This window comes from Anastrepha ludens, chromosome 6 (genome assembly GCF_028408465.1).
Source record: "Anastrepha ludens isolate Willacy chromosome 6, idAnaLude1.1, whole genome shotgun sequence".
NCBI classification, from domain to species: domain Eukaryota; kingdom Metazoa; phylum Arthropoda; class Insecta; order Diptera; family Tephritidae; genus Anastrepha; species Anastrepha ludens.
The window spans coordinates 68,245,101-68,269,753 of record NC_071502.1 but is presented as its reverse complement, the minus strand read 5'-3'; the positions used below and the strand labels follow the sequence as shown (position 1 = coordinate 68,269,753).

General features: G+C 35.0%; 2 protein-coding genes across 10 annotated transcripts in view; one reads left to right on the top strand and one right to left on the bottom strand.

The window, feature by feature from the left end:
* The window catches only part of LOC128866374 (DENN domain-containing protein 1A), an 84,814-nt gene that overhangs the window by 17,674 nt on the left and 42,487 nt on the right, over positions 1-24,653 (bottom strand). For 3 of the 9 annotated variants that reach the window (XM_054107049.1, XM_054107047.1, XM_054107048.1), the window contains 2 exons: positions 20,397-21,293; positions 9,245-12,494 (listed from right to left, as the gene is read on the bottom strand). The exons of 1 other annotated variant lie outside the window; for it this stretch is intronic. In XM_054107049.1, the coding sequence (XP_053963024.1) occupies positions 11,865-12,494; positions 20,397-21,293 (1,527 nt within the window). In that variant the 3' untranslated portion in view covers positions 9,245-11,864. Of the gene's footprint in view, positions 1-9,244; positions 12,495-17,217; positions 17,323-20,396; positions 21,294-24,653 lie in introns of those variants that run through there. 5 more of the 9 variants (XM_054107050.1, XM_054107051.1, XM_054107054.1 and 2 more) reach the window with 5 other exon arrangements.
* Positions 134-6,884, top strand: LOC128866376 (glutathione S-transferase 1). Its single transcript, XM_054107057.1, has 6 exons — positions 134-347; positions 481-529; positions 608-669; positions 4,224-4,365; positions 6,301-6,497; positions 6,558-6,884. The coding sequence occupies exons 1-6, from the start codon at positions 253-255 to the stop codon at positions 6,712-6,714; spliced, it is 702 nt and encodes a 233-aa protein (XP_053963032.1). The 5' UTR covers positions 134-252; the 3' UTR covers positions 6,715-6,884.

Sequence of the window (24,653 nt, the reverse complement as noted above, 5' to 3'; positions counted from 1 at the left end):
AACAGAAAAATGGAAGTACATCAGTGGATTTCAAACTGTCACTACAACGAAATCAAAAAATTTTCATACACTCATACATAATTGGTTTTATTTTTGTAATCACAACAATAATATGGAGAGCAGCATAAACAGCTGTTTTCTATTTATTGCCATTGCTGTACGAGTACGAGCTTATACGGTCTAAATAAATACGCATATTTCAGTGAATCTAGAAAGTGTTTATACAAAGAAAATTTCAAAATAAGTTGTAGGATGTCCAAACCCATATTGTACTATGCATTATTCAGTCCACCAGCGCGGGCTTGTATGCTAACAGCCGAATTAATTGGGCTCGATTTGGAATTGAAGTAAGTTTTTGTGAAAAGAAATCATACAGATATTTATGGAAATTATGGACACCAATATACCTATGTGCATTGTTTGTTTACATATATAAATGACATGATTACGTCTACGTGACTAATAATGTGTAATCGAAAGATTGGTGGATTTTGCGGCTAAGCAGCATCTCACGCCGGATTTCCTACAGGTAAAATATTTTAATTAATTGCTATTATTTACTTTTCATATAAACGCATAAGTAATTTTCCCTTACAAATTTCTGTAGCTAAATCCTCAACACCAAATACCTGTTTTTGTAGATGCGGATAAAGAGGTTTTTATTGACAGGTAAAACACACATACAAACCTATTCATAACATATACATATATGTAAGTGTGTTCTTATAATTTACCTACATAATCCATATATACACTCGTTGACACAAACGAAATATTTTGACAAGTTTTTTTTTGGGGTTAGTAAGCAAGCCATAAAATTATTGTACACATTTAAAAATTTTTTTTTGAATATTTTATCGTTCCGAGGAGCAATGAAGTATATCGTTATATACTTTTTTGTGATATACTGTAATTTTGTTTCCACTGAACTTTCATTAATATGAATAATAACAAAGGGTGTAATTGTTAGGTGTTTGGCCGGGTTCCTACTCCTATTTGTGGAGAGGTTTGCCATTGCCTGCAGAGGTGACCGCTATTAGAAAAAAATTTTCTATCATTTGGTTTTTCATGCCCAGAGTTTCGAACTTAGAGGTACTACGGAATGGTGGTCATGCACCATCCCATTAGACTACGGAGATCGCCGAATATCTAATATTTTTAATATTTTGTAAAATCCGAAGAACTGTAAAATAAAATGCTATATGCTTCCGAAATTCTCTTTCGTTCGTCCACTTCATCCACTGTTGTGAAGAGCCTAAAAATAAAAAAAATGTAATAAGTGGGTCCCATAACCAGAAAGTAACGACCAGTTACCCATCAAGTGTTAAAGCAAGTAATAAAAAACGTTTGTGCTGGTAAATGTATATCTGTATATGAATGTAATGTATAAAAAATTCAAAAACAAAAGTTGAATGTGTAAACCCTAAGTAAACTTGTTAAGATTGTATGCGAAACCAGTGATAGTGTCAGTGAGTAAAAATGCACTTTTACGAGCCGTACTTTTGATTATGTGCAATAACATCCACACATGCCCATGAATGAGCTAAAAATTAAACTCCTTGGATTACTCGAAATGTGTTGAGAAATAAATCTAATTAATTTTTTAGTTGAGTTAAGTTTAAGAGTTTCAACGCAAAACGTTTTGTGAACTTTCAAGATTCAAGAATTTTTCACCTAACAAACCCAATCAAACCTCACCGAGAAAAGTTGTTGATGTTGAAATTGTATCAAAAAACCATGAAGCAATAATTAAAGGTGATGTAAGTAGCCTAATTTCACCCTGTGTTAGCCATCTTGAAGCTACTTAATAAATCCGTGTTGTCCTCTTGGAAAAGCTACTTTTTATTTCAGAGCAAATTCTAAAGAAAAAGTACTCAAAAGCGTAGAAATTAAAACTTTTGCTGAAAAAGTTAGCAGGCAATACTGTTTTGCCTATTCCATTTTGCTTAAACTTTCGCATCTTTCAATTCTATTGAAAGTTCTGTGAAAATCATTGTTTCAATGTTGCCTTTTCAAAGAAGCATACAACTAAGCAACAAGTCCCTCAGGGACTTACATCGTTATGTTCAGGAAAAGTACTGCTTTCAGTACATTCTGACTTATCGATTAAATCAGGATGTACTGGAGCATTTTTTCGGGACGATGCGTGCCAAAGGCGGGTTGTATGACAATCCTAGTCCTATGGAATTGAAATATAGATTACGAAGATATTTATTAGATGAATGAATGCATATATTACTCATTTCTGAATAACTTAACGCTTTCTATTAACAGCACGAAATACTTCAATATTAGTTGATCGTGGCAATGTTGAGGCCGACGAAACTAGCGGGCTCCGTCTCAATGATACTTCTTTAGAAACTTTACAAAGTTTGCTAACAGAAGATGAGATAGTTTTAGACGACTCTCTCTTCGCTAACGATTCATTAAATGAGGACGCTGACTTTGATAGCTTACACGAAGATGCCCTTGAATATATTGCCTTGAATATAATACGCAAATTAAAGTTAACCGATTGTTCATGCAATGAGCCTACATTTACTTGGGTTGGCACTTTATCTAAGGGCGGATTAGTTAAACCAAGCACCGAGTTCTTGGACAAAATTAAAATGTTGGAATCAGCGTTTAACCAGTTCAACGGCAGGAAGCTTTACGGTGGGATATCATTTTTACAAAAATTGTTCACATTAAGTGAAAACGTGAGTTTACGCGATGATGTTAAACGGTTTTTTTTAAATGCCGGATGCACTTTCGAATAAAGCATCTTAACCGGTGCAATAAACAAAAGAAGAGAACAATGAGCATTCGATAAGATAATTGTAAGTAAAGTATGCAATGCTTTAGGCGTCTACTTGTGTTACTGCGTATATATAAATTTATCTTTTTTAACACAGACTTTATACTTGTAACTTTGCAGGTAATCTCATTAAAAAATCTAATGTATGATTAGCGGACCTGACGAAATAAAAGTGGTTTTTACTCGTTAAGAGTTTCCACTATTCTCAAGATGTTTTATATATATGACACAAATCTATGGGAATAGTTAAGTTAAAAACATAAATAATTAAGTACCACTTATAAAATAACATAAAATTATTCTATGGCTTACAACGACCTTTTTCAATTTTTTACTACATTTTCAGAAAGGGGATAAACTTATGCCCTTTTTTCCCTTGCTTCCAAATTGCATCAATGGATTAAGTAGCATCCGAAATCAGTTGTCAAACTTTACTTAACCTTGTATAATTGAATCATGTCAAAAAACCAAATAATATTTTTGTATTTCTTAAAATTCATTTCACTGAAAAAGGTACAATTGTATCAGAAGTTTTTTAAGAGCTTGAGAACTTAAAGTGATAATATAAAACAGAAATGGAATGATATTTTTTTATTATAATGAATCTGATATTATTTTGAATATTATCGGGCATTTGTCCGCCATGGCTACGAGCTACATGGTCAATTCGACCAGTCCAAATGTCATCGATGTTTAGCTGATTAATTTTTGAAAACAAAAATTCAGCTATCACGGCTCGATAGCGCTCGCAATTCACCGTAACGATAGCTTCTTTATCATTTCAAAAGAAATAAGGACCGATGATGCCGCCACTGCTCTATGAACTTTGCGAACCGATTTATTTTTTCAAAGTAAATTTCCACAGTTTTGAAGCGTTGTTCTGGCGTTTAACGATTCATAATGACTTGCCAAACCTTACTGAAGGAAATCAGTGTGTACTTAAAATATGAACACTGTTTACTATTATTACAAATTCTAGGAAAAAAGGGAAGAACAGTATTTCATGATTGAAGGATAGCTTTAATTAAAAAAAAAAACAGTAATTTAATCTCAAAAGATAATTTGCTCATATATTTTAAATACAACAAATTCTATATTTGAATTCGTTTTTAAAAAAAGTTTCGTACACAAAAATCCTTCGATTAATCACTAGATTATAATGTATCGGAAAAGTATATTAAATTTGAAGACAATCGGTTCAATGGTTTTTAATGCAATCATGAGAAAAACGTGTTTAAAGTTTCAACTTACTTTTAATAAAGAAGAAAATTTTCTTTGGTCATTACACCGAGTCATCAATTTTCATCAGATACTAAACAAATTGTAGACACATTTCAGGAAAAACATGTGAATTAAAATATGTACGTATACGAAGGATCAATCAATAATAGCATTAAATTTTTTTTTTTTCACATACGCAAACCAGCCATGCGATTATAGCTTTCATGGTATCAAAATATGGCAATAACGATGATCTATATCCTAAGGATTTGAAGAGACGTGCACGAGTCGACCACATGCTACATTTCGAAAATGGAGTACTGTTCCAAGTCATCAAAGATATGGTGGTAAGTAATTATGTGTTTACATACCACTGTGGGCAAAAAGTAGGGTGAATTTGGTTGTAAAATGAAAATTCTTTATTTTTTCTTGTAAATAAATTTCATCCCCTCCAAAATAATCCCCTCTCGATGAAATACACTTATGCCAACGATTTTTCCAATCCTCGAAACATGCCGGTATAGCCATCAGCACCTTCTTCGATTCAGCTTTTATCTCCTCAATCGACTCGAAACCCGTTCCCCGGAGTGGTCTCTTGAGTTTTGGGAATAGCCAAGAGTCACACGGAGCCAAATCAGGCGAATACGATGGTTGCGGAACGATATGCGTGGAATTTTTGGCGACATGGTCACGAAGAACGAGTGCAGTGTGAGACGGTGCATTATCGTGATGCAAAAACCAAGAGTTGTTGGCCCATAATTCTGGTCTTCTTAGACAAATTGCTTCACGTAAACGACGCATAAATAATATTCCTTATTAACAGTTTGGCCAGGTGGAAGGAATTCATAGTGCACCACACGACGAAAATCGAAAAAAACTGTCATCATGACCTTTATTTTTGAACGACTTTGACGTGCTCTTTTCGGTCTGGCCTCGCCTTTAGCACGAAATTCGCTTGATTGGTCGGTTGTTTCAGGGTCGTAAGCATAAATCCAAGTCTCATCTCCCGTAATGATGCATTTGAGCTTGTCCTGATAGTCTGAAAGCATTGTTTCACACACATCAACGCGACGACTTTTTTCCAAGAAATTGAGAGTTTTCGGTACCAAACGAGATTTGGCTTTTCGTTGGCCCAAATGGTCTTTCAAAATGGTTTTCACAGATCCTTCTGATATTCCGATCATAACAGTAAGGACTTTAACAGTCAACCGACGATTTTTGAGCACTAACTCCTTCACTTTATTGACGTGTTGGTCATCTGTTGACGTCGATGGTCGTCCGGAGCGCTCCAAGTCATCAACACGTTCTCGACCCTCTTTGAAGTCTTTGTACCACTTTAAACATTTTTCTGCGACATGGTCGAATCACCAAATGCCTTCTGCAACATGCTAAACGTTTCCGCACCCGAAATTTCATTCCGCAAACAAAATTTGATGGCACTTCTCTGCTCAATCAAATCAGACATTGTAAGAATCGAAAAATGTTCTCTTGGTCGTTTGGTAAACACAAGCGTAAATATATTACTGATAATGACATTCACAACTCATGAAAAAAATAACTAGAGCGAAATTTTAATGCCGCGAAGTTTGACAAATAAATTCACCTTACTTTTTGCCAACAGTAGTAAAATCGGCTACGTACTAATCCAGATACAATGGAGTTCCTTACAGACACTTCTAAAATCGGTATTCAGAATGTACATATGCGTTTACATACACACATATACATAATTATAATATTAATTTTATGTGACTACTCCTATAAACAAATACGAGGGTCATTTGAAAAGTCTGTGCAAAAATAAAAACTTAATTATTTCCGAATAATAGGACTTGTACAATAGTGGAAAACAGCAATTCGTTTCTGCAATCACCCCTCGTTTTAATCTTTGAAATTTTGTTTTCCGCCAGCCATTTCTTCAAATTAGGTAATAAATAGTAGTCCGAGCATCCGTGGGCGCCAAGTTGAGATAATAGGGGGGATGTGAAACGAGTTGGGATTCTATTTCCATTAATTTTGAGGCGTGTTGTGGTGCGTTCGTGATAGAAAAGGGCAATCACTCGACTTCCTCCATTCAAACGAATGGCAAACACAAAGAAATAGACCGAACTGGCTGAAACTTGGTGTGTGTTCTTCCTAGAGATGCCACTAACTAAAAATAACCTCAATACGCGCCAGTAGTGCCGTCTCTCTGGCTTTGCGCGGACTTTTCAAACGACCCTTGTACCTGCACTTTTCTGTGGTATGTAAGCACAATACAATCTGCTCTAAATACTTTGCAGCGACGCAATATTTACGGTGGTGAATCGCAATTTAATCAGATAACACTTGACCTCTGCGACAGTGCATACAGTTTTCTCGAGGCTTTCCTTGATAAAAGTCCATTTTTTGGAAACAGCCCAACGCTTACCATTGCCGATGTGTGCATCAATACCACCCTGGTTACACTCGATATGCTTATACCAGTTGACAAGAGCAGGTAAGAAGAGTTAATACATACCTGAAGTACATAAATACAGTTTTCGGTTACCACTTCTAGATTTCCTAAACTCCACGCTTGGATGGAACGTGTGAAAACATTGTTGCCGTCGTATGAAGAGGTGAATATAACAGGTGCCAAATTGCTGCGCGATCGCATAAAATCCTGCATGCGCGAGAACATCGCCAAAACGAATTGTAATATTGATTACGACTGAGGTCAGACGCGACCAAGCAGTAAACGTAAATTTTAAAAGCAAAAGTACCAAATACCTTTAAATTTATATTGTTACATTAATATGTATCAATGTCTATGTTTATTTAGCAATTCTTGTTAAATATATCTAATGATATTACAAATATAATTAAATGCATATAATTAGGAGAATTTCGTTTTTGGAAGCCACGTTTTTTTGTCTATATTTATTCTTTACCAGCAACAACACAAATGCTGGCACTCGCTTAGTTACTTAACACGTAATATACATTTATAAGCGTTTATTGTTTTTGTGATATGGAAAAAAAAGAACGCTAACATGCCATGGTACTGGATTAACTAGAGGTGCACTTGGTTTCGTTATCTGAATATTTATGGATAGAAATATTGCTTATTTCGAGAATATTTATATTGATTAATAATTTTGAGAGAATTTGTATGCAAATGAAAACCATTAAAGCTGCGCCCGGTTAAGTATTTATTACAATTATACTAGGATACTAATGGTTAAGTAGTATTTCACTTGATTCAAACTAATGGGTTATTCAATAGGTGCGCTTCAACTTTTTTCCGATAGGGAGGGCGAACGACGCAATATTTTTTATTTTTCGTTTGTCATTTGTTAACTTCATTAGTATACATTTCATCATGTAACGCTACACACTTGAGCAACGATTGCAAATCCTGGAAATTTTTCATGAAAATAATCGTTCTGTTGCTGCTACTTTAAGAGCATTACGGCCATTTTACGGACCATTTAACAAGCCGTCCCGTTTTGGGGTTATGTGAAGTCATTGGTCTACAGTAACAAGCCGGCGACGATTTGTGAGCTCAGAACCAATATTGAACGCGAAATTGCTGGAATTTCGGCCGATTTATGCAAAAGAGTGGTCGAAAATTGGGTTCAACGATTGGACTTCGTAAAAAGTGCACGCGGTGGTCATGCAAAAGAAATCGAATTTCATACTTAAATGTATATGTTCAAACTCGATAATAAAAAAAAAATTAGTTAAAAAAGTCAAACCGTTTGTGTTTTATTCAAAAAAGTTCAAAAGTTGAAGCGCTCTTACTGAAAAACCCTATATATTAGTTCATTCGATCAGGAGTACCAAAACTATACTCCTGTTAACGATCTTTCATGTTCCGACTTCTTTACGCCGTCTTTGAAATATAAAGAGAACTTTGCCATTTAAATTTATTGTTTGCCATTTTATGCCTGATAGAATGTTTTTTAGCCTAGTTTAATTTTTTTTACAAGAATTTTTAAACGTTTCAAAAATATTTTTTTATGGTAATATAGTTATTTACAATTAGATTTCATTTTTAAACAAATAAAAATATATACTTTTTTGCTTTATAAGCGTTTTGGTTTAAAACTTAATAGAAACTACAACCAATTTTCTCAGTAAAAGGATATGTTTGTATGCACAAAAATTTGCTTAGCCCGCTCTCAAGCAAATGCCTATGTGAGTTCAAATTTTACCTTTGAGATCAAGCCCCCACTCCCAGAGCTTGCGGCTATGTAAATAAATATGCATACAATACACAGCTTTTACTAGGAAAACTGATACCGAGTTAAAGTTCACATCTCATGCAAAAGTGCCAAAGAATTTAACTATTTTCTTGTAATAGTCGAGAGTTTTTTTAAGAGAATTATTGAATTCTTCTGATTGTTGGTAATTTTTTTCATTTGAAGTTTAGAAACAATTGCCTGATTTTTTTTTATGTTTTTCAATACTTCGTTCAGCTTTCTTAGCCTGAAAGGTTATTTTGTGGTAGGCTGTGGATTACACTTGCCTATCAGGCTATATACATATAACCAAAATGGTTATAATAAAATATGTCTTACATCTTCTCGAAATTACATTAGGCTCAAAAAACAGATGATAACCGACGACATTGTAAGCCCTTCATATTTTCACTTCCTTTCTCAGCTCTTCTATAATAACGAATGGCTTCAATTTCGAAGGGCTATTCAGCCATTATGCATACTCATTCTAGGAATGAACTGTGTGGAATTGCCGAGGTAAATATCTGCAGACAGAGGATGTGTAACTATCGCCGTATTCCAACCTTGCTTGTTTGATGCTCAGCTGATAATCTGCTGCATTGTTGCGGAAGTTATTTTGTATAGAATGTGATATTTGGTAGAGTTAAGCAGAAGTGTAGAAATTTTGACCTATTTAACCTATAACTTATGTGGTATAGGTTATGAAATGCATATTAAAACTGCATTTATTACAAACTTGGCTTACTTTTCGTCTTCCAACTAAATTGCGTAGTGCACTGTTTCGTACTGCTTTTGTTTTGCTAGTCATGGGCAACAGTTTTTAAACATTTCATTAAGAGAACGTGTGATGTTGCCTATGTTGCTATGTTGTCTATGTTATCTAATGAAAAAAGTAAAACTGCCGAAATTTTTGGATCTCAAATACAGCTAGACTGAAGATTATGGACCCGGAGAAACCTCTAGATGGAATTATTACCTAAATTATTATCGTAAACCTAGCAAAAAAAAAAAACTTGCTATATATTTTGATCCCTGATTTTTTGAATTGGTCATATATTTTTCTATTGGATTTTCTTCGAAATCGCTGCACAATTTTTTCATAAACGGTCGACTCTTGGCCGGCAGTTAAGAATCCTCGGTCATTCGAGGCAGAAAGAAACAAAACGAAGAAGCGTCATTGGAAAATTGGATATGCTTTGTTAATGGAAATGAAAATATTTATGTATATAATATAAACATAGTTTTACAATGAAAAATAAATTTTCCAATTCAGTTGTTTCGCTTGAGAAATTTTGACACATTTGCATACTAGTATAAATTTCCTTTCTTTACTAAATTAATAACTTATTGTGTGCTGCTTTATAAAGTTTACTTATATCCAAAAAATTGTTTAAACATTATTTACAACAATTACTATCAATTCATACATACAATATGATACAATATGCTTTGCTTACTTAAATCAATGTCTTTGAATGTTGCCATATTAGTTTTTTGTTTAAGTTAGATGTAGTGGCTGCTTAATTATATAATTTTTTTTGAGTGCTCGTAATATTGATTCACTATTAAAAGCTTATGAGTAGATATAATATACATAGTGGTGGCGCTGCTAAAACTCTTCACACGCACATATGCTTCATCGAAACACACGACTTACATGTTGCACTTATTTCTGTAGCACAAAAGTTACACTTGCAGGTTTTAATATCAGGTATATCTTTGTATTTCGTTTTTTAAAATATCTTATGTTTACTTTTTTTAATCATTTGCAATGTGTCTTTTACTTTTAGTCTTTAAAGTTCTCTATTCACATCCTTTTGCTTGCATAACTCAAGGTGTAAAAAATTATTACAGCGTACCACTTACTCATCGTTGTCAAGTAAATACATACGTTTTTTTTGGTGTTTGGCTTAGTGAGTATACACATAGTATTTTGTAAACTGCGAAATATAAAGCAGATGTCGTGTTAATACTTAAAGAATTGAAGAGAACTTTTTTTGACAGGTTCAGTGATAATTCTAATATGATTCGTTATAATTTTCATGTTTTGTTTTGCAGAATTACTTCATAAATCATTTGAGTTTGTATTAAATAAATGTATAATTTTTTTTATATCATATTCAACAAATTTATCGATTATTTTGATAACCCCAAATGCAGTTATTGCGAGGAGTTAAGTAAAGAAGAAATATAAATAATAAGCAATAAATGTATGTATGTACATTAGAGGTATCCAAATTTATATGGAAAATTTTAAAAATATTTCGAATGGGTCAGCTTTGTAGACCCAACGTGAGGCTGATTATGAAAAAAATTTGCTTAACTAAATATCAATTTTTCCAATTTTTCTTAAATAAGACAACAAATATAACAAATGCAATCGGTTACATTATTAAAAGTATAAAGTACACAAAAAATAATATATTTGACATTTTTTTCACCATCTACTATAAAAATATAATGCACGGAAAGCAAAAATAGAAGAATTTCAAAAATTTGGACAACCTTATTGTACATACGAGCATATCCAAGGCATATCTATAGAAGGTGGAGTGATTAGATTCGTTAATTGCTTGTTCTTCTATTTGCCTTTAATTTAGAAATGCCAGTAAAATAGAATGACGGGAGGTTGTTTTTGTGTTGTGAATGCGCGCTAAACAAATTTTATATATTTGTCATTCATTCCAATCTTCTATTCTCTTTCCTTTGACAGTTCTAATTTTAAAAATGTTGTTGGTGCTCAAATACCACCACCTTGAATAGATTCGCCTTGAGCATAGATGTAGAATTTTTGAACAAAACAAATTTCTTGACTGTTTTTTAATCATTCAATCCTGATCTTGCAAATATGAACTTAATATGTTCATACAACTTTTGTGAAGATAGATTCTTGAGTTACTGCAGTAAATGATTAAATTAATGAAGACCACTATCTAACTATCAATCACTAAAATACTGGATTTTACTACTTCAAACAAGGTATTGAAATTCAGTATTTTAGCATTTTAAAGTGCTTTAACCATTGCATGAAAGCCCATTATTTTGGAGTTTGACAGTTAAAAAGTGCTAAGTCGACTTAAATTATTTTATAAAAATTCAACAGATATTTATGTTTGAAAATTACATACATTCTTTTTCCTTAACTGATATCTTAAATAAAGTATTAGCTTTTATACATTTTTATTATTCGTCATTTGCTCATACATACTCGTACATATCTATATTGTTTTGCTTTCCTGTCAATCACAGCGCTTTTACATACACTTATCTACATGTTTTTTTCCTGCAATTTGCAAAACTACAGTTATTACAAAATATAGTTTTGTGATCAAATATATGATTTAAGCGCTCTTTATAAGTATTCGTAATATTCTATTTATGCATTCGGCATTTTTAGCATACTGCATATAGTACATACATACATACATAACATATCATATCACTGCATGTGATCCATCGACTGCCTGTAAAACAATAAACCTGTATACACGAAAAAATGCATCCACACTACACCAAATTTACAACAAACGTGTGTTAAATTAAAAATAAAAAAATATCGGCAAATGTTCACCACAATATCGTATTTGTCAACCTATGGAAGATGTGACGAAATGCAAAAAGTGCTCTCTACCCAACGCATCTCAATCGAATTTGGTCCAATTGTGTCTACCACTGACAATATTGCTAGTACTGCTTACTTTTGGATTGTTGTGCAAGCCACTAGCGGCAGCGTCGCTGCTATCGCTTGCAGTTGTTGCCATTGTTGTTGTAGTCGTTAGCGTCGTTGAAGCTGGTATCAAAGTGAAATGGTCGAGTCCATATCTGCGTAATAATTCAAAGTCCTCATCACGTGCTGGCATTGGTGGTGGCTGGCTGGTTGGCAGAGGTGGTGGTATCGATGGAGGGTCCTGTAATTGCGCCGCAGCTAGCTGTGGCTGTGCGCGTGTATGTGGAGATATTAAGTGTTGTGGTGTATGAAATGGATATAGCGGGTTGCTTATAGTACTGGAAGTGTTGCTTAAAGCGTTAGTATTAGCTGGCAAAGTTACTGATTTTATACTATTAAATATTGCACTGCTAGCTGTTGCACTGCCACTGCGTAACGGTAGTGGGCGTGCATTTGGATTCAGCGGATCGAAATCTTCTATTTCAAAGCTGGTATTATGGCTGTCTTCTAGTGTTATGAGATCGTTCATGGTGTCTTCTTGCGAAGATGTTGACGATGGTGCAGTAGATTTGAGTAGATGCTGTGTCTGAAGTGAGCGCAGAGACTAAGAGGGAAAAATAATGTTAATCAATCAATGGTAAACGAAGCTCTGAACACTGTAACTTTTTCGGGCAAGTTCTAAAAAACTATTTTCGTTTTGAAGAAATTAGAAACTAGCAAAAGGAGAATAACAATAAAGGAAATCAGTTAAGTAATAGGTCTTTGGTTAATTCAATAGGAATGTGGATGATGTTAATTGTAAGCAGTAGACAATAACACATACGAAAAGTTTGAGCTGTGATGGTTTTTTAAAGCTGGTTAAGTGGAGCAATTCAACTGAAAACAAACTCAATGATACGAGTTTAAACGAATTATTGGGAAAGGCAGACGAACCTAAGGCTTTAAAAAGGTTTCATTTGTTAATAATTACCCAATAATTTCTGAAGTATTTCAAACCAGAGGGCCTTCACATACACCAAAACTTTACACTGTTCTGCAGCGCTGTTTCTCGACGCCGACGACGGATGGCTTCAACGCACTAAGCAGGGATCTGTGGCCTGATACAAAATAACAACAAACTACCAAACGAATTTGTGGTTAAAGCTTCGCTAATTATGAACCGGTTACGAAGCGGTCAAATAGTGTCAAAGACACCAAGAAACAAAAAAGTTCGAGTCAGGGTAGAAGAGAATGTGGTTTTATTGAATTCAATAAATGTAAATTATTGTATCACATTTGAGTTTCAATAAAAGGCAATTATTAACATTTTATTGGGCGCAATGTCCTTTGCAACAAGCATAGGTGCGATGTGACATAATAAAAACAAACCAAATTGTTATTATATAAACAAAATCCAAAACTATTAAATTCGAAATATATTCCAAAAATATTATATTTATATGCCAAAGAAGGATTAAGGATTGATATATCACTACAGCAAAGCAAAAAAATCTTCGCTTACAGCAACAGAGCAGCTGCGTCTAACGAAAGGTTCAATACAAATACGCGTACTAGCATTCAAAAAAGGGTAAGGTAAGAGGCCAGCAAGCATTTTTTTGCCTGTTCCAAGCATTGAACTTCGTCATGCTGTACTCTGTTGACTAAATTGCGAAAGGGGCAAGAATGTAAGCTAAAACATACAGGGTGATATAGCAACTAAAGTGGCATCCGTGGGGTGTCAGAAACTTAATTTTCAAAGTTAAAAAAATTAAATAGAAAATTCTAGAATCGGTAACGATAGCTGACGAATTCGAATTTGTCGATCTATCATTTCAATAGTTCCATCAGAGAAAAAGAGCTCATCTCGCACATGCGCCGAAATCGTTGTACTTATTGGGGTGCAAGAACCCGCTGTTACAGCCATTGGTGACCATTAGCACTATGCCCAGAGGATTACGTAGATAACATTTGGCTTCGACAGGACGGCACTAGCTGTCACACAGCCCCCCCACGATAGATCTTGATCACACTGCCATCGAAACCAGACCAAACGGTTATATAAATTGGATGAATCCATTAGACTATTTTTTGTGAGACGCCGATAGGAATATATGCCTCGCCAGCCATAAAGAGATGATTCAAGAGTTAAAACATGAATTTGAAATTGCTAGCTATGACATAAATGCTGAACATTACTAAAAAACGTATTGAAAAATTGGGTTGACGAAATGTGATACTATAAAGTCAAATATTGAAGTGATTTGAATGTTGATAGTTGTATTTCCAATAAAAAAGTCATTAAAAAATATTCATCCTTTATTTATTGCCCAATTAATTATTTAAAAAGTCATACAGCGAAAAAATAAACACATCCTAAGACATTGCAGTGAGAAATTCACCAGCTGTTAGTCATAGTTATGAATCAGTTCAGCCTTAGTGAATTTCTTCCCATGTATATTTACTAAAGGGCGTTTGATTGTATTAACAACGTTCATAATGGCCTCTTCATACGTACAGGGAGGTTCATATAGTGGTATTTTTTAATCATATGCTTTTTTGACAGTGATAGCTCTTTTCTGCAGGAAATCTTGACAGTATCATATCTTAACGGAATGAAATTAATCACTTTACGCTTGAACAACGTTGATAAATACCACAAACTTATTTTCAAACGTATATTCAAGTAAATGTTGTATGGCGATAATGGTATGTTTATTGAAAAGAAGTCTAAATAATCTTTTTTGACGAAGCGTAAATTCAATTCGAGGGCTATGTTAACAAGGAAAACCGCCGCATCCTTAGTGGCAGTCGTGTTTTGAAACGATGGTATCACATACCGCTTATAACATACCCAACAACCTTTCTGTAAAGGCAGATCAGTAGAATCTGCATTCCATACGATTGTTCAAGGTATAAAGAAGTCCCTATATCAGAAAGAGTTGCTTATGGGAGGCTATAGGCAATCACTAAGTCTTTGTATAAACTTCGGAGCCAATCTTATCAGGTTTATCTACAGAATGCTTAGAGGAACTTGTGATAAGGGGCTGCAGGATTATTGCTTACGCGAATGACGTAGCACTAATTGTTAGAAGAAAGTTTGTGGATACTCTGTATGATTTGATGCAGGGATTCCTTAAGGGATTCCTTGTTAGTTTGGTGACATATTGCGTCCTATCGGTGGATCCTCTCAAGATAGAGCTCGTCCTCTTTACGAGGAAATATAAAATACCCAGACATCCTTGACAGAAGGCTAACAGAGAAGCCCAACATTGAGGAGAGGATAAGACAAGTAACAAATATGGGTCCTTTCGCCTAATACTATTATAAAGGCAATTCTGTTGTATGGAGTTTGTGTTTGGTGCAATTCACTGGAGAGGACGACATCCGTGAAGAAGCTGGAGAGAGTTCAAACGTCTGCTTTCCTTGGAATCAGTGGAGCGATTTGGACCACTTCCACTATAGTATTTAACGCAGGCAAAACTGCCTCTGCACGTGCCGGAATCAGATTGAGAGGCTCGATCTACAGACTTGATCCCACTGGCGACTGATCAAGGTACATCATCGCTTAGTCTAAGCAGGCCATTTTCGTTTAACATTCGATCAAAAGAAGAGTGGGCGGGATGTAGCATTTGAAGACAGAGCCTGGTGAACCTGTTCACAGATGGCTCGGAGTTGGATGGAGGGTTTGGCGGAGGAGTATTCTGCGAGTATCAACGAAGCAGCTGATTGGCTGCTCACTTTTGTAATAACTGTCACGGAAATAATATAATATGATATACTCGAAACTGGTATGGGAATAACTGACATCACTTTCGATCGCATTTAGGAATCTGGTCGCAGTAACAATGCAAGAAAGTGCGAGAAGATGAGCTAGCTAGATAGGGGACCTACAAGTAAGGCCGCAAAATCATTCTGGCTGATGAGCTTCATTAGCAGCATGAAGCGATTAACACAACCTTAACTCCGTTATCGTCCACAAGTAAACCAAGGTCTGGGAAAACTGGATTAACAAGATGCACTACTACGAAGCCAGACGAGGCCGCCACATGAATGGCATATATACATATTATATATATATTCCAAAGAACAAACATCCTTATTATTTATAAAACATGATTTCATTCATGTGGCGGCCTCGTCTGGCCGTACACCCGTTTTGGGTGCTTGGCCGAGCTCCTCCTTCTATTTGTGGTGTGCGTCTTGATGTTGTTCCACAAATGGAGGAACCTACAGTTTCAAGTCGACTCCGAACGGCATATATTTTTATGAGGAGCTTTTTCATGGCAGAAATACACTCGGAGGTTTGCCATTGCCTGCCGAGGGGCGACCGCTATTAGAAATATGTTTTTCTTACTTTTGGTGTTTCACCGAGATTCGAACATACGTTCTCTCTGTGAATTCCGAATGGTAGTCACGCACCAACCCATTCGGCTACGGCGGAATAAATCGATAATAAATCAATGAAAAATTGATTTTTGTTAATTTATGGAATTTTTAAACAAGAAACCACTACAATTTGTTAATCTTTTCCTCTCCCGTCCTTACAAAACCTACTTCAGACCGGCTCAAGTGCAGCTGAGTAACGCGTCTGAATTTGAAAATGTTCTGGAAAGTGTTTCTGTAAAACAATTTACTTGAACGAGCTCACAAAAGCGAAGTCTCCCACTTCTTGCATATATGTACATATAGGTATGTATGTTAAATATTCACTTTGCCTATTTTTATTTTTCAACTTCAAAAATCCGTTTCAAAAGCAGTGTTTTAATTGTCTCAACTGCAATCGGTTATTTTTGACAGTAACCATTTTTCCTACTTTTAAAAAAAATTAACTGTCAAATTGATATTGAATGTTTTTAGACGTAATCAAAAGAATTTTAAAATAAAACAGAAGCTTCAAGCATTATGGTGCTGCAGATGTACTTTTGCAAACCTGTCTTTGTACCTATTAATATTAATTGCCTCAAGTGGTAGGCAATGGTTGGTTGGTTGGTTGAGGCGGTATCTGGGTGACACGCTCCAGACTCAATTAGCACAAAAGGTGCCATTTTGATACACGACTAGCAGCACCACTGTCGTTATTTAGTCGAACCATCTTCATTTGGCTATAAATCTGCCCATGTCATCTATTTGCTTTCCTTCAATTTCTACCAAGTTGTTCATTGAGAATTTCCCCAGCATTATTTGTCGTAGAGCACCCAGACTTCGGGGGCAGCCCACTTCTATCACTTCGATACACCAGAGGAAGCCCCCTGTCAATGATAGTGGCGGAAAACATAACCATTATCTCAGTGGGCCAATCAAATAAATCAAATTCTTGAAAAATATCATTTATTGTATAAGTAATATACTGTATAATTTTTTTTGCAAATTATTCTAATAGAAAATGGTGGCTGCACAGCTTTTCTTCAACGGAGCCTTTTTTTGTACAGGGCGCGCGGCCGGACGAACTGCACCTGCAATTTTCAATTTATGGTGAATAAAATCAATTTTTTTTCGTTTATTCGTGTGAATGACTATAGAAATACAGTACATTTTTAATGTACCGGTTTTTGCATACAAGAAATTTGTTCATTGTGAGATAAAATTCTGCTACTCTGGACTTCTAAGTCACATTAAAAAAACATATTGTCGCAAGACTTAAATTCGCGAAAGAGTTCGTATAAAGAGGAACGATTTGGAAGCACGTCATCTTCAAAGATAAAAAAAAATTTAATTTGGATAGCTCGATGTCAAAACGAGCCCCAGGAGGGTCTGCGATGATCTGGGTAGCATTGAAAATGAATTTAGGGCGGTAATTGCTTTTATGTCAGGAGGAATAGATGCGCTGGCTTATCAAGAAACACTGTTTGAATACCTTCTTACAACTCTTTCCGAAGATGAACAAATTACATTCCAGCAGGACAACGCGCCTATTTATGTGGCAAACTGTAAAATTTGCTTAAGGACTTTGGTATCCTAGTTTAATCATGGGCAGCCGTAAGACCAGATTTGTACCTCGTTAGAAATTTTTGAAGGAATGCTGTAATGCGTAGCAAGAAATTCCTACTCACTATTTAGAACATAGTTCAAAATATTTCTCGTCGTTACTGGTCGTGAACAAAATTAAGAGGCGGGCTACTAAATAAGTAATGAGTTTATAGTTATTCGCAACATTTTATGAGTGAGTGGCTTTAGGAATACAGCATAGTTTTTCGATATATCGATTTTTGCAAGAATATTACTTAAAAAAAAAATAAAAAATAAAAACATTACCGCTTTTTTAATTTTTTTCATACATTTTTTAAATTTCATCATACATGAAAAAATATGTCTATTCTTCCGGTCCGACTTGAAAATGTAGTTACGAGAAACGCAGCAGGGTTTCCCTTTTTTAAAAATCTTCAGGCTTATAGGATCATGAAAACTTCCGCAATATACGTAGATATGAGTGATTTCCTTGAATTTATGATTTCATGCCAACAGGAAATATAATAATTACATATTCTCAAATGACATATTGCAGTCGTATACTACTGTGGGCAAAAAGTAAGGTGAATTTATTTGTCAAACCTCGCGGGATTAAAACTTCGCTCTAGTTATTTTTTTCATGAGTTGGCAGCACTGTTAATAACATCTGGGCCAACTTTCATGTGAATGTCATTATCAGTAATATATTTACGATTGTGTTTACCAAACGACCAAGAGTGCATTTTCCGCTTTTTACAATGTCTGATTTGATTGTGAAGAGAAGTGCCATCAAATTTTGTTTGCGGAATGAAATTTCGGGTGCGGAAACGTTTAGCATGTTGCAGAAGGCATTTGGTGATTCGACCATGTCGCAGAAAAATGTTTATAAGTGGTACAAAGACTTCAAAGAGGGTCCAGAACGTGTTGATGACTTGGAGCGCTCCGGACGACCATCGACGTCAACAGATGACCAACACGTCAATAAAGTGAAGGAGTTAGTGCTCAAAAATCGTCGGTTGACTGTTAAAGACCTTACTGATATGATCGGAATATCAGAAGGATCTGTGAAAATCATTTTGAAAGACCATTTGGGCCTACGAAAAGTCAAATCTCGTTTGGTACCGAAAACTCTCAATTTCTTGGAAAAAAGTCGTCGCGTTGATGTGTGTGAAACAATGCTTTCAGACTATCAGGACAAGCTCAAATACATCATTACGGGAGATGAGACTTGGATTTATGCTTACGATCCTGAACCAACCGACCAATCAAGCGAATATCGTGCTAAAGGCGAGGCCAGACCGTAAAGAGCACGTCAAAGTCGTTCAAAAATAAACGTCATGATGACAGTTTTTTTCGATTTTCGTGGTGTGGTGCACTATAAATTCGTTCCACCTGGCCAAACTGTTAATAAGGAATATTATTTGAGCGTTATGCGTCGTTTACGTGAAGCAATTCGTCTAAAAAGACCGGAATTATGGTCCAACAACTCTTGGTTTTTGCATCAGGATAATGCACCGTGTCACACTGCACTCGTTCTTCGTAACCATTTCGCCAAAAGAGTATTCGCCTGATTTGGGTCCGTTTGACTTCTGGCTAATCCCAAAACTCAAGAGACCACTCCGTGGAACGCGTTTCGAGTCGATTGAGGAGATAAAAGCTGAATCGAAGAAGGTGCTGATGGCTCTACCGGAAATGGACTATTTGGCATGTTTCGGCGATTGGAAAAATCGTTGGCATAAGTGTATTTCATCGAGAGGGGAATGTTTTGAAGGGGATGAAATTGATTTACGAGAATAAATAAAGATTTTTCGTTTTACAACTAAATTCACCTTACTTTTTGCCCAGAGTAGTAAATGTTAAAACTTTATTTTAGGACAATGATTTCATAGTAATAATAGGACAGGCGGATGCACTCAAAAGAATAACCATTTTAGACTAGAATCAGGATGTCGTCGAGTTGGAGCTAGACCTGCATCTCAAAACAAGGGCCGTTCACTTTTTATTGAGGAGAGCATTTGGATTTCCTCTCTTATCGCTTAACTACCGCCGATTATTGTGTTTGCACATTAACTATTTTGGAAATTAAATTTTTATGGTATGAGATGATAGTGATTATGAACCGATTTCGCCCAATTTACATGGAAAATTAACGCAGATGGCTACATTTTGTGCGAATACATCCTGACAAAAGCTGATACACATTATAAATAAAATTAGTGTGAAGCCTTTCCATGATACAACAAAGCAATCTTAAAGTTAAAATTTAAGACAAGCATCTGAGTAGCAGGACCAAATGCAACAGAAGCACCAATGCATAAATATATAGTATATCGATTAAGCGAAAATAAAATTAAAATAACAAGCATGGATGGAAGGGGAATGGGTGGTAAGGAATGGAAAAGGAGTATTGTATGGTATGCAATCCAAACACCAACAGTTAGATGGAGATGGTCGCAGTTGATATTACTGAAAGCTGTGTTTTCGCACACACTGTACACTACAGAGCCACTACACTGTACATTCGTATCTATGGTAGCATAGACGGACAATTATTTGATTGGCGCTGGGAGAACTGTTGTACCTCTTTTTTCTGCCGTGGTGCTGGCACTGGTGTTATTCTTTCTGAAGCTGCTATTGCTGTTGTATCTGCGTATTCGTCACGCCTCTGATGAAAAAATGATGACGATAGAGCCGACCGAAATGAGCCGCCACTTGAACCGAACGACGCTGTTGACATAGCGGCAGCAATGGATTTACTCGTTGATGACAAATTGCGCAGCACATCATGTGGTAATAAACTGCGGTGCGTATTATCTTTCCACAAATTATGTTCCAAACTTTGTACGCCCGCGTGTACAGCAGCTGCAGCCATAGCGATCGCATTACTACCCCCATCAACAGCCGTACTAAACGATGGCAGTGGGGCAGTTAGGTCGTTGTCCAAATAGAAAATATCACTGTTGCCAATGCTTTGACGCCGAGGTGGTAACGGTGGTGGCATATCTGGTGGCCTGTCGTAAGATGAGTCGTGGGCTACTATTCTTTCACTCGTGGTGGGCGACGTGTGCATTGAGGTCTCTGACATTTCCAACTCCTCCGCCTTCTCGTCTTTCAGAGGCAGTTTTGAAACTATATATGAATGTAGTCCAAGTGCTGTTTGAGGGGCTCGCACCTGCGGATGATTATAGTATGACACTGGTGTGCCACCAGTATATGACAAATTTACCGGACTGATTGTAGATCCAGCAGTTAGTTTTTTTAGTAAGTGTGGGGCCGGCGGTGGTGGGCGAGGTGGTGGTGTGCCACCGGCGCGAGGGGCGGCGATTCTTCGTTGATCTTGCGTTTGTTGTCGGTGATATTCTAGTTGATGCTTACTGCTCGTAGATTGACTATATTGGCGATGATGATGATGGTGCGGATTATAGAAAGACTTATGATGAGTTTGACTATGCGTGTCTAATCTATGGCTGGGCTTTAGCTGTGCGAGCATATGATAAAAATTCGTTTAAATACATTTTTTTGTTTGATGAAATTTTTTTTTTATTTCGATTGTTATTAAAGGCGTAGCGATTTTTTCGTTTTTGGTAAAGGAAGATGGTGTTGATGATTTACGGCAATTTGCCGTAGCAAATTATTTGTTTTGTTTTTGGCGGGGTTTCATTTGATGGTTGAATTTATGAGCAAAACAACAACAACATAGAGCATGTGTAACAGAAATGCGAGTACATAAAAAATATAACGAAAAGAACAAAACAAAACAGAACCGATAAAAACGCAATGTAACGATAACAATGAACATTTATGTATGTACATACACTTAAGCACACATAATTTTTATATATTATATACAGATATTGTGCAAACACATAAAAAATAAAGATGTTAAGCATTTTCATATGGGACAGTCAGGCAGGCGTGCGATCAATTAGAACATTACATATAAAATAAATAAGTATACTACGTACATATACACATAGATGCTGATTAAAATGAAGGAACCTACAATTTTAAGCTGCCTCCGAAAGGTGAATGACCCTTTCTATGAGAAGTCTTTCAAAGGTAGAAATACACTCGACGGTCTTCCACATATCGCTCGTTTTCTATAAGAACATCATAGTCCGAAAAAATTTTTTTTTTGTTTTTAGAAGGATAAGTACGCAGAAATGAAAATCAACTCTTCTTTTTGTAGTGTAAAACAATAGCGGCGATATCTATGACAGTATTTCATTAGGTAAAAATGTGTCTTTACTTTTTATCTATGGAAACGTAATAAATTGAAAAGTATGAAGCCATTTTTCTCGAATTTTTGAGTTTTTGACTTATGACGTTCTTCCAGCAAACTAGCGATACGAAGCTGCATATAGTACACAATGATATCGAAATCAGAATCAACCGAAGGGTTATCACCAGAGTGGATATTTCATATGTATATAAAATGTTAAAATAAGCGCTTATATATAAAAAAAAAATAAAGATATGCATTCAATCGACAAAATAAAAAACTTTTCAAATACATATTTCATTCAAAATTTATGAATAAATCACATTTACATTTTATTTTACAAGTTTAAATCAAATTATTTAAATTTGTATTAAAATTTTATTATTTATTAAATTATGATTACGTTATTACTGTTAGAGTAAATTATTAAATGATGAATCTGTGGCATCCACACCTTTGGCTAAATATCATTAATTTCTGTTTGTTTTGAAGTGCGTATTTCTTCGACAATGCAAACAAATTCTTTAACTTCATCTATACATAGGCTTTCGAGTGTTATAACTGCACAGATTCAAAAACACCATGGTGCGCAAAGCTTGTTTGAAAATCAGCTGATCGCTACAAAAGCAAAGAGCAAAGACGCATTGCCAGATGTAATTATTCGAAAAATGGGCGCTCTACATTGTTGCCATAAACAATGAATGTATTAACTGAAATAAATATTGGTTTTGGTTAACAAAATAGGCAATTGTCTAAGATGAATTCAGGTGGCAGGAATAATAAAACAAAATTTACATGTATGTATTCCTTTATTTGTATTATATTAAATACAGTAAATTTCACACATTGCATGAGTTTAAGGAATTTCAATCAACACGCCCACGAAACAGATAATTTGGACTTTCAAACCACAAAAACGAAAGGAAAGAAAACAAAGTAGTTGTACTAGTAACATCACCTTATATGAATTCGCCTTATGTTTTTCTTTTGTTTTCGAATGAAATGAACGAATAATATGTCTTAACCCTTTGCACTCAAGGTCGTTACCGCACGGACTAACCAGCAACACGAAGCTTTACGTAGCGTTTTTGATGAAATCCTTACCTCTAACTTAAAATGTTTACGCACATAAAATAACACATAAAACCTTTATATTTTAATACTTGATGTAGTTTTACATCTTCACGAAGATTATTTCTGAAACATTAGTCTTTGTAATTTTTCTTTGTATGAGCATAAATAGTTTACACAGCGCATCGAATTTCTGCATCAGAGTACAAAGTGTTAATATGCAAAAATTTTGAAATATGAAAATAAGTATTAAATATGCAATATTCATTTATTCGCAAATATCCGCTCTGGTTGCACTAGTTTACAGCAAAAAAGCCTATGAATCAGGCCATCCAATCCAATTCCTACTCATCAGTCTGCCATGCTGTTTTAAATAATTATATTTGATATCTTTCGTTTATCTATGCTTCATTTTATGTTACCAAAAATTATTTTTTATTTAAAAAAATTAATATTTTTTTGTTTTTGCAAAAATATTAAAATTTTCGATGTATACTGGAAAAAAATATGTAAAAGTTTAATTACTACTCAAAATATTATGTGAATTTTCGGACATAGGAATTGGATATAGACTATTTTTATTTATTTCTAAATAAGTGCTGCCGCGTTCAACCACACTCCGGTACGGCGTTTGTCCGCAGTACATGCAAATATAGTTCAGTTCAGTTTACTTTTAAATATTACTTATTTAGTTTCATTAATGGAATTTCATTAATTATGAACCTTAAATGATATTTTCGCTGTTACGGTATATAATAATCTCGAGTTAATTTCTGCTATAAAGAATCTTCTCATGAAAAACAATTGTTCTATGGAGGGAAATCTCGGCCTATACTTATAAAGACTATAAGCCTTTCACCATTGTTGTATTATTAACTAACATGGCAATATATTTGAAAAAGAGTGCAAGAGTGTTGACTTTACTTTTTGACGTTATGTCCCCAAACTCTTATGGGTCGGAAAGTTTACTGATCCCAACTCTCCCAAAATGTCTACTCAAAAACGAACTAACAGCACCTGTAAGCAATTTTGAAATTTAACTAATTCATTTTAACTAAACACAAGATAATCACCTAATGCAGCTTAAGTATTTTATTGTAGCTTATAGTGCCTACTTTATACTTAACTGTTAATACAATTATCTATAAAAATAGATTAAAAAAAAAATAATAATAAAATTCTCGAAGCATTAAAATTTTTAAGCTATTTAAAAAGCTTTTATCGTAAAATAAAAATATTGTTTTAGATACTGTAATACTTATTAAGTTGCATAGGCATATTTTTATCTAACCTAAAATTGATGAGACAAACGAGAAATTCTAAACTGTTGCCGTTATACTTCTCGACCATTTATTAATTTGTATTTTTATTAATAGGACTATGAATAAGTTCGTGCGGTTTTTTTTCGAAATTTGAAACTTTATTGACGTAAAATGGTTACAAATTTAATATTCAAAATATTGTCCATCGCTTACTACTACTTTTTCCCATCTTTCTGGCAATTCACGGATTCCCTTTGTGAAAAATTCGGTCGGTTTTGCCGCA